Source organism: Aulonocara sp. 'chitande type north' Nkhata Bay, linkage group LG14, assembly GCF_057382095.1.
Source record: "Aulonocara sp. 'chitande type north' Nkhata Bay isolate Kocher_YH1m ecotype deep benthic linkage group LG14, A_spYH_male_GT1.1, whole genome shotgun sequence".
NCBI lineage: Eukaryota > Metazoa > Chordata > Actinopteri > Cichliformes > Cichlidae > Aulonocara > Aulonocara sp. 'chitande type north' Nkhata Bay.
This window is the reverse complement of record NC_141357.1, coordinates 30,911,388-30,925,932: the sequence shown is the minus strand read 5'-3', so window position 1 is coordinate 30,925,932 and position 14,545 is coordinate 30,911,388. Positions and strand designations below refer to the sequence as shown.

General features: G+C 39.3%; 3 protein-coding genes across 3 annotated transcripts; 1 reads left to right on the top strand and 2 right to left on the bottom strand.

Moving 5' to 3' along the window:
• The first annotated feature begins 2,886 nt into the window (after positions 1–2,886).
• LOC147314932 (uncharacterized) lies at positions 2,887–8,002 on the top strand. The gene is made up of 14 exons (XM_086262041.1): positions 2,887–3,163; positions 3,385–3,436; positions 3,771–3,833; positions 4,032–4,067; positions 4,162–4,271; positions 4,382–4,682; positions 4,766–4,801; positions 4,914–4,961; positions 5,101–5,144; positions 5,260–5,524; positions 5,724–5,916; positions 6,032–6,164; positions 6,834–6,941; positions 7,508–8,002. Exons 2-14 carry the CDS (start codon positions 3,388–3,390, stop codon positions 7,943–7,945), a joined length of 1,824 nt encoding a protein of 607 aa, XP_086118167.1. The 5' UTR covers positions 2,887–3,163; positions 3,385–3,387; the 3' UTR covers positions 7,946–8,002.
• Positions 8,003–8,037: 35 nt separating this feature from the next.
• Positions 8,038–11,172, bottom strand: LOC147314931 (uncharacterized). Its single transcript, XM_086262049.1, has 6 exons — positions 11,132–11,172; positions 10,893–11,029; positions 10,744–10,809; positions 10,510–10,556; positions 10,195–10,343; positions 8,038–8,491 (listed from the first exon to the last, which is right to left on the bottom strand). Exons 2-6 carry the CDS (start codon positions 11,016–11,018, stop codon positions 8,169–8,171), a joined length of 711 nt encoding a protein of 236 aa, XP_086118175.1. The 5' UTR covers positions 11,019–11,029; positions 11,132–11,172; the 3' UTR covers positions 8,038–8,168.
• A 5-nt stretch (positions 11,173–11,177) lies between these two features.
• On the bottom strand, positions 11,178–14,343 carry LOC147314930 (uncharacterized). The gene is made up of 8 exons (XM_086260428.1): positions 14,100–14,343; positions 13,708–13,745; positions 13,325–13,409; positions 13,135–13,225; positions 12,906–12,994; positions 12,698–12,825; positions 12,552–12,603; positions 11,178–11,229 (listed from the first exon to the last, which is right to left on the bottom strand). Exons 2-8 carry the CDS (start codon positions 13,730–13,732, stop codon positions 11,178–11,180), a joined length of 522 nt encoding a protein of 173 aa, XP_086116554.1. The 5' UTR covers positions 13,733–13,745; positions 14,100–14,343.
• Between the last annotated feature and the right edge of the window lie 202 nt (positions 14,344–14,545).

Sequence of the window (14,545 nt, the reverse complement as noted above, 5' to 3'; positions counted from 1 at the left end):
AATTGACCATCCCAGCCTTGCCGTAATGGTCCATTTGATTCACCTTTTATTGTTTATTTTATTTTCACTTACTGAATACGGGACAGACTTGACTGGGGGAAAGAAAGAGGGAAAGAGAAACAGCTGAGAAGAGGGACGGGGGAGAAGGGCAAAAGACAAAAACCAACAGAACGGGCAGAAAAAAAAAAAGAAAAAAAAATGCATATATCAATCACCTGGATCACCTGCTGAGAAAGAAAAAAGAAAACAAGCAGAAGAGAACAAGAGTAATAGAATAAACAACATCGCAATGATATATGGGAATATGACAGTAAATACTAAATATTAAACATTATTGTGCAGCACATAAGATCAACAGAACACAGTGTGCTTAGAGGTAGGAGCCAAAAAGGGTGTAGTTTGTGGGTGTGATCACCCGTGTGTACACCTGTGAGCATGGACGCGCTTGTTTTTTTTAAAAGGTTCCTTCATGTAATGATCTGCTAGAGGGTGTGGGGGGGCATGAAGCAGGTATGGAGGAGATCAAAACTCCAGACATCCAGAGGCCCCCAGAACACAAGAGACCAAGGAAGACCAACAGAGGGTCAGCCGCGCCACTGTCCCAGAAAGAGCTGAGGAGAGTCCCAGATGAGGGCTCACTCAGCAGCCGCGGAGCAGAAGCCAGGGGGAGTTGCAGTGACGCGCCCGTGAGCTCCGCCGGCAGCCAGCCGTGCCTGAGTGACCGAGCCCCAGGCCGAGAGGCCGGGGGCACCCCACCTCCGAAGTGGCCCGAGCGAGCCCCAGGCTCCAGGCCCCGATAAGCGGCCGCCAAGGAGTGAGCCGGTGTGTACCTGGACGCCCATCCCCGGACTCAAAGAACCACCAACGCACCGATGTCTGAGGGAGTCCGCCACTGGCAGGGGAAGTGGTGGTGGGGGGAGATAGGCCTCCAAACCTTGGAGTAGGGCTGCTCAATTAATCGAATTTTAATCACGATTACGATCTGGGCTGTCAACGATCATTAAAAATGACTGAGCCGATTATTAGCCCCTCCCTCGTCCTTTACTCTGCTCCGTGTGGCAAATCGAGCGCACCTCTCTGCATTTCGAACACGTGTCACAACAATTAAGAGCAGCGGTCCCCAACCTTTTTTGCCCCACGGACCGGTTTATGCCCGACAATATTTTCTTGGACCGGCCTTTAAGGTGTTGCGGATAAATACAACAAAATAAAATTAGTACCGGTACCGAAAAAAAGAAAATTTATTCATAACACACATGAAAAGACCAAGGAAAACTGAGTAAACAATAAAAACGATAACAAAATAACGCTGAAAACCGATAAAAACCCTGAAAACTATACATTTCACACCTGAGCCTCAACTCTCACAGCCCGGTACCAAACGACTAACGGACCGGTACCGGTCCGAGGCCCGGTGGTTGGGGACCGCTGATTAAGAGGACCCGAGGGAAGCTCGGAAAGCTAAGCAGAAGTCATTTGGAGAGGAGAGTGACTGCCGTTGGTTGAAAAGAGAGGTAAAAAAAACTTCAGTGGTGTGGAAACATTATAGGTTCGCAGAGTCAGACGTGGATCAAGTAGACATAGTGTGTAAACTTTGCTACAGTGTCGTAGCTGCACCACAGAGCAACACTGCAAAGTTCACTAAACAGATGTTTACATTTTTCATTTATTTTTTATATTGCAAACATTTGCACTCTTATCAGTATTTGCACACTATTTTATGACAATCTTTAAAGTCATTATTCAATACATTGTTATTGTTAAATAAATATCGTCAAATAATCGAGATCTCAATTTCAGTGAAAATAATCTTGATTATCATTTTTGCCATAATCGAGCAGCCCTACCTTGGAGGGCCTGAGATGTCCCCAGAGAGGTGGCATCTGACACCCAACCTGACATATAGACACAGACATACAGGCACACACATACACAAACATCCATTCCTATCGTCATTCTCTCATATGCACTTACTCCACACTCAACCAACGTGGAGACAGACATAAAGAGACGCTGTACACACGATCACACTCCCCAAGCGTACTCTACGAACCAGGTCTAGGTACCCTTGCCCCTGGAGGGGGGAACTGCACCCAGACCCAGGTGGTGTTACCCTTTTCCCTGCGGTGGGGGGAGGCAGACCGCCCCGACTCCGCAGCAGCAGGGAGGACCCACACTCCAGACCGGCCAACTCCTCCTCCTAGCCCCCCCGCTCCAGCAGGCCGCAGAGAATGGGGGTGAGAGAAGACTCCAAACCTCCCTCCACCCGCTCATTGTAGTGTTGATGCATGTGTGTTCTAAGGTGCATTTAAAACCCAGGAGGGCATGGAGCTACCTGCCAGAGAGCAGCAGTACGGTGTACATTTTAGGACATCGTCAGGTATCAGACAAAAAATTGTCAGGTGTCAGTTGTCAAAAAAAAAGTTGTCAGGTATCAGAAAAAAAATTGTCAGGTGTCAGAAAAAAAATTGTCAGGTGTCAGTTGTCAAAAAAAAAAAAAGTCAGGTATCAGAAAAAAAATTGTCAGGTGTCAGAAAAAAAGTTGTCAGGTGTCAGTTGTCAAAAAAAAAAAGTCAGGTATCAGAAAAAAAATTGTCAGGTGTCAGAAAAAAAGTTGTCAGGTGTCAGTTGTCAAAAAAAAAAAAGTCAGGTATCAGAAAAAAAATTGTCAGGTGTCAGAAAAAAAGTTGTCAGGTGTCATAAAAAAAGTTGTCAGGTGTCAGAAAAAAAGTTGTCAGGTGTCAGAAAAAAAATTGTCAGGTGTCAGTTGTCAAAAAAAAAAAAGTCAGGTATCAGAAAAAAAATTGTCAGGTGTCAGAAAAAAAGTTGTCAGGTGTCAGAAAAAAAGTTGTCAGGTGTCAGACAAAAAATTGTCAGGTGTCAGTTGTCAAAAAAAAAAAAGTCAGGTATCAGAAAAAAAATTGTCAGGTGTCAGAAAAAAAATTGTCAGGTGTCAGACAAAAAAGTTGTCAGGTGTCATAAAAAAAATTGTCAGGTATCAGAACACAAGGTACCAGAGAGAAAATCTTCCTGCAGGTGGCGCTGTTGTCATGTCCCACCCGAATTGATTTCCAAATACGTCATCAACGTGTGACCGTGGGAGAGCGTAAGGTCATTGACCTCACCGGAGTTTTACCGTGGTTCAGGCTCCTAACGACACAAGGTAAGTTTAACTTTTTCTCCCTTTTGTTCATATTTTTGCCACAGTTGTGTTATATTAAGTTGCAGTTATGTTGTGAAAGTTACATATCAGAGACGGAAAGCCAGTTTTGTACGAAACCAAATCAGTACTATTTTTGTCTGGCTAATTCATTCTAGCTAGCGACAGTGGTGAAACGTGATTCAAATTTAAACTGTTCAGTAATTGTTTTGTATACATTTCAGCAAATGGACAAGCTGAAAGCTTACGAGCAGCTTAAAAAAGACCTTGAAAATGGTAATCCAACACTTTATTAAACTTTTTGGTAATGCTTGCAAGTTAATTTTTTTAACTGCAAAGAACCCTGACAATATCATGCTTTAATTATTTAACATGTATGGTATTCATATTTACTTCTCTTTATTAATATGCATGTTAACAGATGTATATAGTTATTACTTTATGATATTGTTGGAGTGCCCGATTTAAAAATAAATAAATAAATAAAAATGAAAAAAGATAAATTTCTCACAAAATTAAAAGATTGCAATTTAAAAGTTAGATAGTCATGTAGGATCTGTCTCCTACAGTCAATCTATAACTACTTACCCTTTTAAAATTTTATTTGAAGGTGAGATTACCCAAAAAGGCTTTGATAACAACATAAAAAAGCTCCTGACAGCAGAAAAATCAGGTAGGTTTTGATACTTTTGAACAACATGCAAAACAATCTCCTTTATTTAACATGATATGCTTAGCAGGTTATGATTGAATAACCACTTTATTAATAGATGCAATACATTTTGAAAGCAGATGACTGTGCAGTAGTCTGTGATTGTAGTAGAATTCTATAAACCACATGTTTCACATCAATGCCCTATTTATATTGCAGATGACACTACTTCAACACGTGGCAATGAATTTCTCAGTAAGAAAACCACAATTATTTTGCTTCAAGGTCATTTGTAATATAGAACTCGCTGTGGATCAGTTTGATTAACTTTCAGCTTCATCCATTACAGGTGCAGCAGAGGCCTTTGGTAAAGCCAAGAAACTACTACAGCCTCAAGTAAAGAAAAGGCAGTTTCCACTGAATGATAAACGTTTGGACCATGCCAAATCATTATTGAAGGTTAGTTAAAAAGTGAAGCTACCTGTATGACTATCAGCAATATATTAAAAAATAACTTTCTAAATTTGGCTTATTTTTTAATAAATTTCCCTTTTTTTCCTTGATGCTAGGTCAGACTGGCTCCCATGGAGTGGAAGCCAAGAACTCATAGAAAGTGTGGACGGTACCAGAAGTTAATAATGGACGAAGCTCCACCTCGAATCATTCTTCAAGGCCATGAAACCTATGATGATTTAATTACCACAGGCAAAGAACGCTTCTGGCCAGAGCGTACTGAGGGGAGTGAGTTCACTCTTTGCCATTCTGACGGGACCAGGTGGAGTAAGCAGGAGTTCCACAAAGAATACGGAACTGTTTCTGATATTACACATATGTGGAAAAGAACAATATACATCGGGCGACGACAACTGGGTAATAAAGTGTTCAATATTACTATTAACTACTGTCTAGCACTCGAATTTGTATGGTATGAAATAATTTTACTTTTTGTACAGAGGTCGTGTGTTTGGATGATCAAAGTTCCATCTCAGGTGTGTGCCTGCCCAAACCAAATTGAATATTTTTGATGTTATGATTGAACATGGTACACTGGCCATGTTGGGCATTATTCAGATATATTGCAATTAATGTGTTATTTTACAGATGAAGACCCTGTAACTAAAGTGGGTGGTGATGAAAGTTGCAGTTTAGGTGAATGCCTGGACATCTAACTAAATCATTAAAATTGACTTCTTTTTTGTTTTGCATTACATTTCCAACCTTTACACACTTGTTTACTATGCTTGGTCATTGCACAGTTACTGTATATAATATGCATCTTATTCTGCAGATGAACTTCCTGAAACCCTCATAGGACAAAGTGTTGCAGAACATGTAAAACCATGGCTTCATCTTGAACAGAACAATTAATTTCTTATCATTGTCATAAATGTGGATATTTTCACAGTGCACCCTGCAAAAAGTATATCTTGGCTGAATGTGTTCATAGGATTTCCATGCAGAAACATCCAGCTCAGCTGAATTTGAAACAGGGAGAGTCAGAAAGAAAAGCCAGTCCAAGCAAAGGAAGGAGGAAAATGTAGGGTCATCTCTAGGTCCAGGTGGAGCAGTGAGCCAAGACATGTTACCACATGCAGTTATTGAGTCAAAAGAAGCTATGGAGGGAGCTGAAGAGCTATCTGAAGGTGCTGGAAGTAGTGGGCTTTTGAGAGATTTTGCACAGTCTTTCAACCCAACTCCAAAATCGCCATCATGTAAGCATTCTTTCCCATTTAGGGCTAACATCATATCATCAGACAAAATTGTAAATAAAGGTTTTCATTCTTCACTATTTGGTACTCAAGTTCCTGGAGTAAACCTAGATATTAGTGATCCAGCAGTTAATAGAAGAATGATTAGCAGTAGCTGTATGTTAATGGATGTTACTTTGTGTTTTTTTTTTTTATCCCCAAGTGTATCTTCCACGTGTTCCATATGTGGAAGAGGCTTTAATTACATACAGTGAGGACAATCTACTGGGAGAAGGAACATTTGGCAAGGTATATAGAGGTTCTTTTCATGGTACTCCAGCAGCTGTTAAAAGGATCATGTGTGGCCAACAAGGGATGGAGGACAGCGACATTCATCATGAGATAAATGTTTCACTGTAAGAACTTTGACACACTTTTTTTTTTCATTGTCAAAATCGATTCTTCCTCAAGCTGTAACATAATATGCCTCTATTTTGTTTTTTTTATTCGGACATGTTTCTGTTTTATTAGGAGACTGTCTCACCCCAACATCGTCAGACTCATGGCAGTTGCCCGCACTGAGTCCTGCTTTTTGTTGGCAGCTGAATACATTCATGGCGCAACCCTGCAGCAAGTGCTTCACACAGACAGCTGCTTGGTGAAGGTACCAATACTCATAACTTTATGTTTAATACATTTAGGTAGATGTGAATTATCTTAATACCCTCATATTAAAAAAGAACTTTTTATTGCTGGCATTTGTTTAAATATGTACTTGAAACCATCTTTGTGTACAACATATAAAAAGACTGATTCCTTTATTTTTCTCTCATGTTTTCAACCATTTAGAATTACCAAAATGATCTTTAATTGTCAAATGCCAGAAAAGTACCAACTTAGTAAAAGAATAATCTTAAATTTTTAATAATAAGCTCCCTTACTGTTTTGGTAGAATTGCTGTTTTTACTTGGATGAGGTCCAGACATTTTAGGTTTTCTTCTACAATATTCTTACAATATTTTTCAGGAATTTCTGTCCAGTCCTCCAGACAGGACTGGTGTAACTGAGTCAGATTGGTTGGCCACCTTGCTCACACACACCATTCACCTCTGCTTACAGTTTCGCAAGAGGACTGCAATCAGGGCTTTTTGATTGTCACCGCCAAACATTGACTTTGTTGGTCTTAGGTCCCATTGTAATTTATTGAAATTGAAATGGCAATTGCATTTGAATACTAATCCTATTTGAAGTAATACATTTCCAGTGGTAGACATGTTAGATTGTCACACCTGGCTACGCATTGTTTTATTAATATTATATATTGTCTTGATAGCTTGAAGGGGATGATGCCGGTTTCATATCACTGGACTTATCCATGGCAGTAGAGTACATCCATGCACAGAGAATCATTCACCAGGATATAAAGCCAGCAAATGTCATGGTAAGCCATACTGTATTTTTCTTTTTCTCCACTTTGTTTTTGAAGATCAAAATAAAAATAGTATATTATTTATTTAACTTTATTCTCTTCAGTCTATTAAACACTACATTTGAACAATGAGAAACTTTTCTGGCATATTCATATAAAGGATTTTTTTTTAAAGTAAGAAGCCTTACATTGTTTCTTTAATAGTCCAATTTTTCTTTAATATGTTGGTTCTTGCACACCTACAAAATTCCCAAACATGTTGTAAGTTTAGGCTTTACAAACTGAAAGTTTCTATTCTTTTATTAGTCTGTACCACTTGCTTAAGTGGAATGGGGATTAAAAAATGCACAGGACTATAAAACCGGGTTGGATCATTAACCAATCTGTTAATTTTAATGTTTGGTATAATAAACAATCTCAGAATAAATCTGCAGTGATTGGGTGATCTGGGTGCTAAAAGCTTTGAGGGTTTTTTTTTTTTTTCCCCAATTATGAGCTGTGGTCTTTGGAATGACATTTTTGATAACATTTGTGAAATTTTAGACAACCTGGTAAGTTCTCATATGTATACCTTATAGGTTCACCACCCTTCTAAAAAGGCAGTCCTGACAGACTGGGGCATGGCAAACATAAGAGACACTGTGATGCTTCGTCAAGGGAGTAAGTTCACTGCCCAGGCTACTGGTCCAGCTGGTGGCACATATCTTTACATGGCCCCTGAATGCATACTGATGTTTGAAGAGGCCTCGTTCCAGACAGACATGTGGTCCCTCGGAGCCACATATCTGGAGATCCTGACGGGTTCCGCTCCGTGGATGGTTAAAAAACAAAGAGAACTGGCTGCACTAATGGCCACCAAAACCCCACCACATGCCCTATCACATCTCAGTGACAAAAACAGTTTTCTTGGTGGTTTGGTGAGCTATGACCCAGACTCAAGGCCTTCCGCATCTGATGTTGTTAAGTTTCTCAAGTCAGGCCTTGATCTTACGAGCCGATATGGCTACAAGTGGTAATGTTGCTACAGTCTGCAGTTCAAAAGTCTTTCAATGTGAATTATGTTCTACATTTTGTTAACAAAAGTTGTGGTAAATGAAACACTGAATCATTATGAAAGATGGCACCTTGTCAATTGTATTTCAACATTTTATTGTACATTTTGTTGGTCAGACAGTTTTCAAATTACCTGTTGATTTTAAACAAGGATAAATAAATGTTAACAAACACTGTTGTATGATTTTATTGGTCATTGGAAATGTTTACTGGTGCACCTTCCATCCTCTCTCTCTTCAGAAAGATGTATATGTCATTTGCCTCGGCAAACGTAGAAGGTGTAGGAACTGCATTTCTGTTCATGGCAGTTGTGAGCTCTTGGACTAGCATGAGGTATGCAGCAAGGCAACCATCAGGTGTGCAGGGAAACTGGCTGTTTTCTAAAATGTTCTGGCACATGTCTCTGAATTCCTGGTTTGCTACCAGTGAAGGCTCTTCCCTCTCACAGATTAATTGCTTGGCATAGTCTAAAAGGTCTGGGTCAACAATGTGCAGCACATTGCCATATCCTGCGAATGAAAGACAATATTGAAAAGATGTTCACTTTGAATGTTAAAAATAAATGAATAATGACAAAGCTGTTCTAGAACCTGTATAAGAAGCAGTCAGTGTTTACAGATGTTATTACAGAAACTTAAAGATGGAAATATCACTCAAACATTTAGATAAATTTTTAGTTAAAGGTGTCAATATGAAGCCATTTTAGTATTGACAGTAGAAATTCAGAAATCTCTTATTGTACTACAAGTAGGCTTCTTCGGAAGACACAAAAGAGAAAGCACATTATAACAGTTTTACGCTCATTACACTGGCTTCCAGTATATTTTAGAAAATTCATTTTAAAATTTTAGTAATGACTTTCAATGCTCCGAATCGTGAAGCTCCTGCCTTAATTTCTGATCTTATAGAACCCCACGCTCCCTCTCCCAGCCTGTGATCATCTAATCAATGGCTGTTAGTAGTCCCACCAGAAGACCAGAGGCAAGAGATTCTCCAAAGCGGTGGCTCCCAGGTCATGGAATGCTCTGCCTCCATCATTACGTTTCCTTGATTGCATTTATTCTGTATGTTCGATTGTGCTGTTTTATGTTTATCTGTTTTATATTATTGTGAAGCCACTTTGTGGTTTTTATCCTGTGAAGAGTGCTATATCAAAGTAAAAGTAAACTACCGTATTTCCCGGACTACAAAGCGCACCTGAATATTAGCCGCACAAGCTAAAATCAGGGGAAAATCCTGTTTTGTACATACATTAGCCGCACCTGACCAAAAGCCGCGGGTGTTTCAATATTGACTTATCATATGTAAGAGAATATGCACAAAGCGAATTGTCAGGAAAGAGATGGCTGTTTGGAGACACACCCCTTTTATTAATATTTTGAAAATCAAGTTATGGGTACATATTTGCACATGTGCTGTGCTTCATAAATGAGTAACAAATGTAGTACATAACAGTAACCTACAGCACACCAGAAAAATAGATTCAGACTACCTTTTAGGCTCAGGTGCAGTGACACGGCTTTAACAAGAAGAAAAGTCAGTCATTCACCACCATCTTCCTGCGCACTAAAACCACCAAAGTCCTCTTCTCCAGTGTCGGAAACGAACAGGCTCAGGATGGCTTCGTCATCCACTCTCAGCTTCTTTCCTTCGTTGTCACTTTCAAAACCAAAGATAATCCTCATTGTCATTGTCAGTCGAACACCCTCTGAAGGGCCGTGGCGGTGTCCTCCTCTTCATCATGCAGCAGTCCAGCCCTTCGAAATCCGTTGGTGATCGTGGATGTTTGCACACTTTTCCACGCTGTCAGAATCCACCGGTAGAGTTGAGCACAACTTGCTTTTCGCAAGTTTATCGCCGCTCGTCATCCACGACTCCCGCTGAACGCATAGCGCTACTTTGAAGTTTGTTTTTCGCGCTACTTGTACGGCACTATGTTGCCTGGCGGATGGACATGTGACCAACATACCACTCTTGAACCCCGATCCTTCCGCCAGGCAACGTAGTGCCGTACAACAGCGGAACAAACAAAACAAATCGTCTTACGATATCACAAAAATCATGGACAATCTATAGAAAAGCCGCACCTGACTAAAAGCCGCAGGGTTCAAAGCTTGTGCAAAAAGTAGCGGCTTATAGCCCGACAATTACGGTAATGAAAGTTAAAAAACAAACAAAAAAATAAAACCCCACAGGCTTTCAAATGACATACCAGGAGGTGGTGAGGTAAACAGAAGGTCGGGTTTCCCAAATGGACCAGGTGCATTGCGTTGCTTGCGGATGTCATGGGTGTTCCAAACTGTTTGCTCCGTTTTTAAGTCTCTTTGAAGCAGTGGCAAGTGTGAGTACTGCAAGCAGTTGCTATGAAAAAGGAGAATTAAAAAAATTAATATGTTCATCTGCTTCTTTGAGGTAGAATAAGTAAAAGCTAAATTTTAATCAGTACTCAAAAAACAAAGGCATTCCTAGACCACATACTTTCATACTGCTGCTTGATTATTTTTCATGTCTAAAAATATTGACTTACATGTGCACAGGATTGTCCAGTTCAAGGATCCCAGACTCCATCATGGCCTACGCATGTTGTTTTGAAAAAGACATAAGTTGTGAAGGTGAGAATTTCATTAGTGAAAAGGTACAGATGTACATAAACACAGATTCTGGCCTTGTGTTTTCAGATAAACTAATCCATCGTATGTTTAACGAAATTTTGATGGCTAGTCTTTGTTAATAGGTTTTACAGGTGAAAGATTTGCTTTACCTCAAATGTTGTCAGCCATTTCTTAATCCATGTCCGCTTTAAAATACTGTTGAAACATTCAGCTCTCTAAACAACAGAAACATGACATTATCAGTTTTGTTGTCAGGTTGTTACTTTAGAAATAGTCATTTACCAGCTTAAAGACATACCTGGTTGTGCACTGATGTCCCCATTCTGAAGCACCTCCATGCCTGATTCCCAAGATCTCGCATGTGAAATGCCATCTGCATTTGACCCACAACAAGGTTCTCCTTTCCTCTGTCCCCCCGAATCATTTGAGGACAGCCTAAAGACACAAACTGAAGATAATTAGTGAATGATGAAAAAATAAATTTATTAACAAAATGTAATCTTTTTTAACCCCCCATTTTTTTAGTATATTGCATACCACCCTGTTCTTGAACAGCCTCAAAGAAGTATCTGGCCACAAAGTTTTATTTGCGGTTGGATGTGCCCACCTTTAGCCATAGAACCTTCCTGGAAAATCTGAAAAGAAAGAAACAGAAAAGTGGCCACTTGTACATATGATTTAATCATGTTTTGGCACTATGTTTGGTTTTTGTTACATTCCCCAAGAGTGACAGAGGATTTTTATGAAATACAATATAATCAAGTGTGCCTTATATTCAAGTGTTCATATATTTTCACATAACCAAGCCTATTGTTGAAGAATCACCTAACCAAGTCTATTGTTAAAGGAAAACATGATGCATTCCTTACCTCAGTGTCTGAGATGTTTGACAAACATGATATAATGATGCATTCTTTACTTCAGTGTCTGTGATGTCAGATACAGCATGATATACTTCTGTATTCTTACCCCAGTGTGTGAAAGATCAGATAAGCTGATCTAATGCCTAACCTCTCTTCGACTTCTCACAAAAGAGAAAGTACTATGTAACCTGCTTTTTCCTATAAATAAAGGAAGCAAGCCTGCATTCGGTGTGTGTGTTCCTCAGAGACACTCACCCGTGCGCACGCTCTTATACACTCTGAGTTTGGTCTGCAGTGTCTTATTTCTCTTGCTTGTGTTTGAACAAATGTCTTCCCCTGACAAAGAGTATGCTGGTTTTCCATTGTATTATGTCTAGGCGTTGTTTCTGGTTCCTCCGGCCATTTTGACTGCCATAGTTGTGTAGGCTTACATGCCTTTGGAATTGAATGTGACTCTTGACTGTGTTCAGACTGACGCGAGGGGAGAGCTGCCTTTTGTTTTGTAATCCCTTGTATTCTCCTGTTTATGTGTTGGTTAGGTAGGTTATCGTAAATTGTACATTTTATTTTCTTTGGAGTTAAATTCTGTTTACTTTATATCAGGGATGTTTTGTTTGTTGTGTTGGTCTTGGCCCTCTCTGAAATTAACTGCCAGTCTGAAATGGAACTTTAAGACTAGCAGGAAATAAGCCTTTTAAAAACCGCCATCTTGAATCCTCCTTCACTATTCATACTTTATCTTGGTCCCTTAGACCAGGCTTGGCCAAATCCAGACCTCGAGGGCCAGTGTCCTGCATGTTTTAGATATCACCCTGGGTAAACACACTTGAATAAAATGATTAGTTCATTACCAGGCCTCTGGAGAACTACAAAACATGTTGTGAGGGTAATTTAGCCATTTGAATCAGCTGTGGATCAAGGACACATCTAAAACCTGCAGGACACCGGCCCTCGAGGCCTGGACTTGCCCATCCCTGCCCTAGACTACTCAGGAGAGATAACACCTCAGTTTACCGCACATCCTTATCTTGAAGCAACTTTGTACTATCACTGAATATAATAAATTAAGTAGCGAATGCCATATTCAAACCTACCCATCAATCCCCAAATGTATCCACATTCCAAAGAACTTCAGTTTATCATTGCCTATATGAAACAACAAATAATAATTACAATTTGTTTCAACAGAAGTACCATCAAAACATGTTTGGAAGGTTAATTGAAAAGATAAAATAAATACCATCAATGTGCCATGTGTCATTTGGACCACGGCTGATGTAATTCCGACAGGGAATTTTCTTCTTTCCAGGAGATCTCCTCTGAAGACCACTTGCATCCATATACCTCATTATATTAGCAACATCGTCTCTACAGTAACAATAGATTTTACTATGAGCTCAACAGTAAAACAAGAGAATACTTGATTATATACACACTATTTAACCAACCTGTAACAAGGCCGCACTCCTCTGACATCCCTTACCCGCTTTACCATTGCCCTGATTCCTTGTTCAGGAGACCACTGTTTCATCTCACTCTAAAAAACAAACAAACAGACAATTGAATGTTTTTTTTTTTTAAATCACTACAGAAAATAACATTTATTGTTTCTACAATAGCTCATGACACAGACTTCAGGAAAATATATATTTTTTGCACTGATGTTTTAACGCTTACCTCCACAGCTTTGTGGATTTCAGTAAAAGGTCGTTGGGGGCATCTTCGCTTCAACCCTAGAAGTTTTAAAACTCGTCTCAGATGCCTCTCACTGTTAAAAGACAACACAGACTTACATTATATTGAATGCAAACTGCATGTTTTGTCATTTTAGAGAGTTGTCACGGAAACTGTTGAAATGCAGACTTACCTTATTTTATGCCCATATGAATTCAGTGCACAGCTGATTTCCTTTTGTTTTAAGCCTTTGTTGAACAATGTTATTATCATCATATCTTGAAAGGTTAAGTGTAACAACAACAGTCTAATTGATCATCCACCTCTTACACTGAACATAAGTAATTAACCAGTAAAGTACTAAATCTTTTTATGTGGCAATTACACTAAAATCATCGTCTATTCAGTGCCCACAAATAAAACATGTGTAGCAAAAAATACACTTCTTTGATATTAAAGAGGTGAACAGTAGTTAATAAATAAGTTGTACTTCAGTCATTTATTTTTAATGCTCTTTTTTTAATAAAAAAAAAAGTATTTTTGGTACAGTCATGGGAACCAGCCAGAGTCGGATACTCCTTTCATCATCGTCAGATGACATATTGCAGCAAAGTCTAAAAACAATAACAGAAAAAAAAAATCGGGATCAAAAAATATCCCGACAGTAGCAATATAGAAAAGAGAAATAAAGAAAAAGAGCGACAGAAAGGATGCAGGCTGCTCGTAAGCTTTCAGCTTGTCCATTTGCTGAAATGTATACAAAACAATTACTGAACAGTTTAAATTTGAATCACGTTTCACCACTGTCGCTAGCTAGAATGAATTAGCCAGACAAAAATAGTACTGATTTGGTTTCGTACAAAACTGGCTTTCCGTCTCTGATATGTAACTTTCACAACATAACTGCAACTTAATATAACACAACTGTGGCAAAAATATGAACAAAAGGGAGAAAAAGTTAAACTTACCTTGTGTCGTTAGGAGCCTGAACCACGGTAAAACTCCGGTGAGGTCAATGACCTTACGCTCTCCCACGGTCACACGTTGATGACGTATTTGGAAATCAATTCGGGTGGGACATGACAACAGCGCCACCTGCAGGAAGATTTTCTCTCTGGTACCTTGTGTTCTGACACCTGACAATTTTTTTTCTGATACCTGACTTTTTTTTTTTTTGACAACTGACACCTGACAATTTTTTGTCTGACACCTGACAATTTTTTTTCTGACACCTGACAACTTTTTTTCTGACACCTGACAACTTTTTTTATGACACCTGACAACTTTTTTTCTGACACCTGACAACTTTTTTTCTGACACCTGACTTTTTTTTTTTTGACAACTGACACCTGACAATTTTTTTTCTGACACCTGACAATTTTTTTTCTGATACCTGACAATTTTTTTTTTGACA

Bases quoted from the DNA above. Each gene is read 5' to 3' on its own strand.
- LOC147314931 (XM_086262049.1), bottom strand. From the start codon at position 11,018: ATGATTCGGGGGGACAGAGGAAAGGAGAACCTTGTTGTGGGTCAAATG. The intron at 10,810-10,892 runs GTATGTCTTTAA...TCTGTTGTTTAG, and splicing joins GGACATCAGTGCACAACCAG to AGAGCTGAATGTTTCAACAG. The intron at 10,557-10,743 runs GTAAAGCAAATC...CAACATGCGTAG, and splicing joins AATGGCTGACAACATTTGAG to GCCATGATGGAGTCTGGGAT.
- LOC147314932 (XM_086262041.1), top strand. From the start codon at position 3,388: ATGGACAAGCTGAAAGCTTACGAGCAGCTTAAAAAAGACCTTGAAAAT. The intron at 4,272-4,381 runs GTTAGTTAAAAA...CCTTGATGCTAG, and splicing joins ATGCCAAATCATTATTGAAG to GTCAGACTGGCTCCCATGGA. The intron at 4,962-5,100 runs GTGAATGCCTGG...CTTATTCTGCAG, and splicing joins TGATGAAAGTTGCAGTTTAG to ATGAACTTCCTGAAACCCTC.
- LOC147314930 (XM_086260428.1), bottom strand. From the start codon at position 13,732: ATGTCATCTGACGATGATGAAAGGA. The intron at 12,995-13,134 runs GTAAGCGTTAAA...TTTGTTTTTTAG, and splicing joins AAATCCACAAAGCTGTGGAG to AGTGAGATGAAACAGTGGTC. The intron at 11,230-12,551 runs GTAGGTTTGAAT...CTTTCTTTTCAG, and splicing joins ATACATTTGGGGATTGATGG to ATTTTCCAGGAAGGTTCTAT.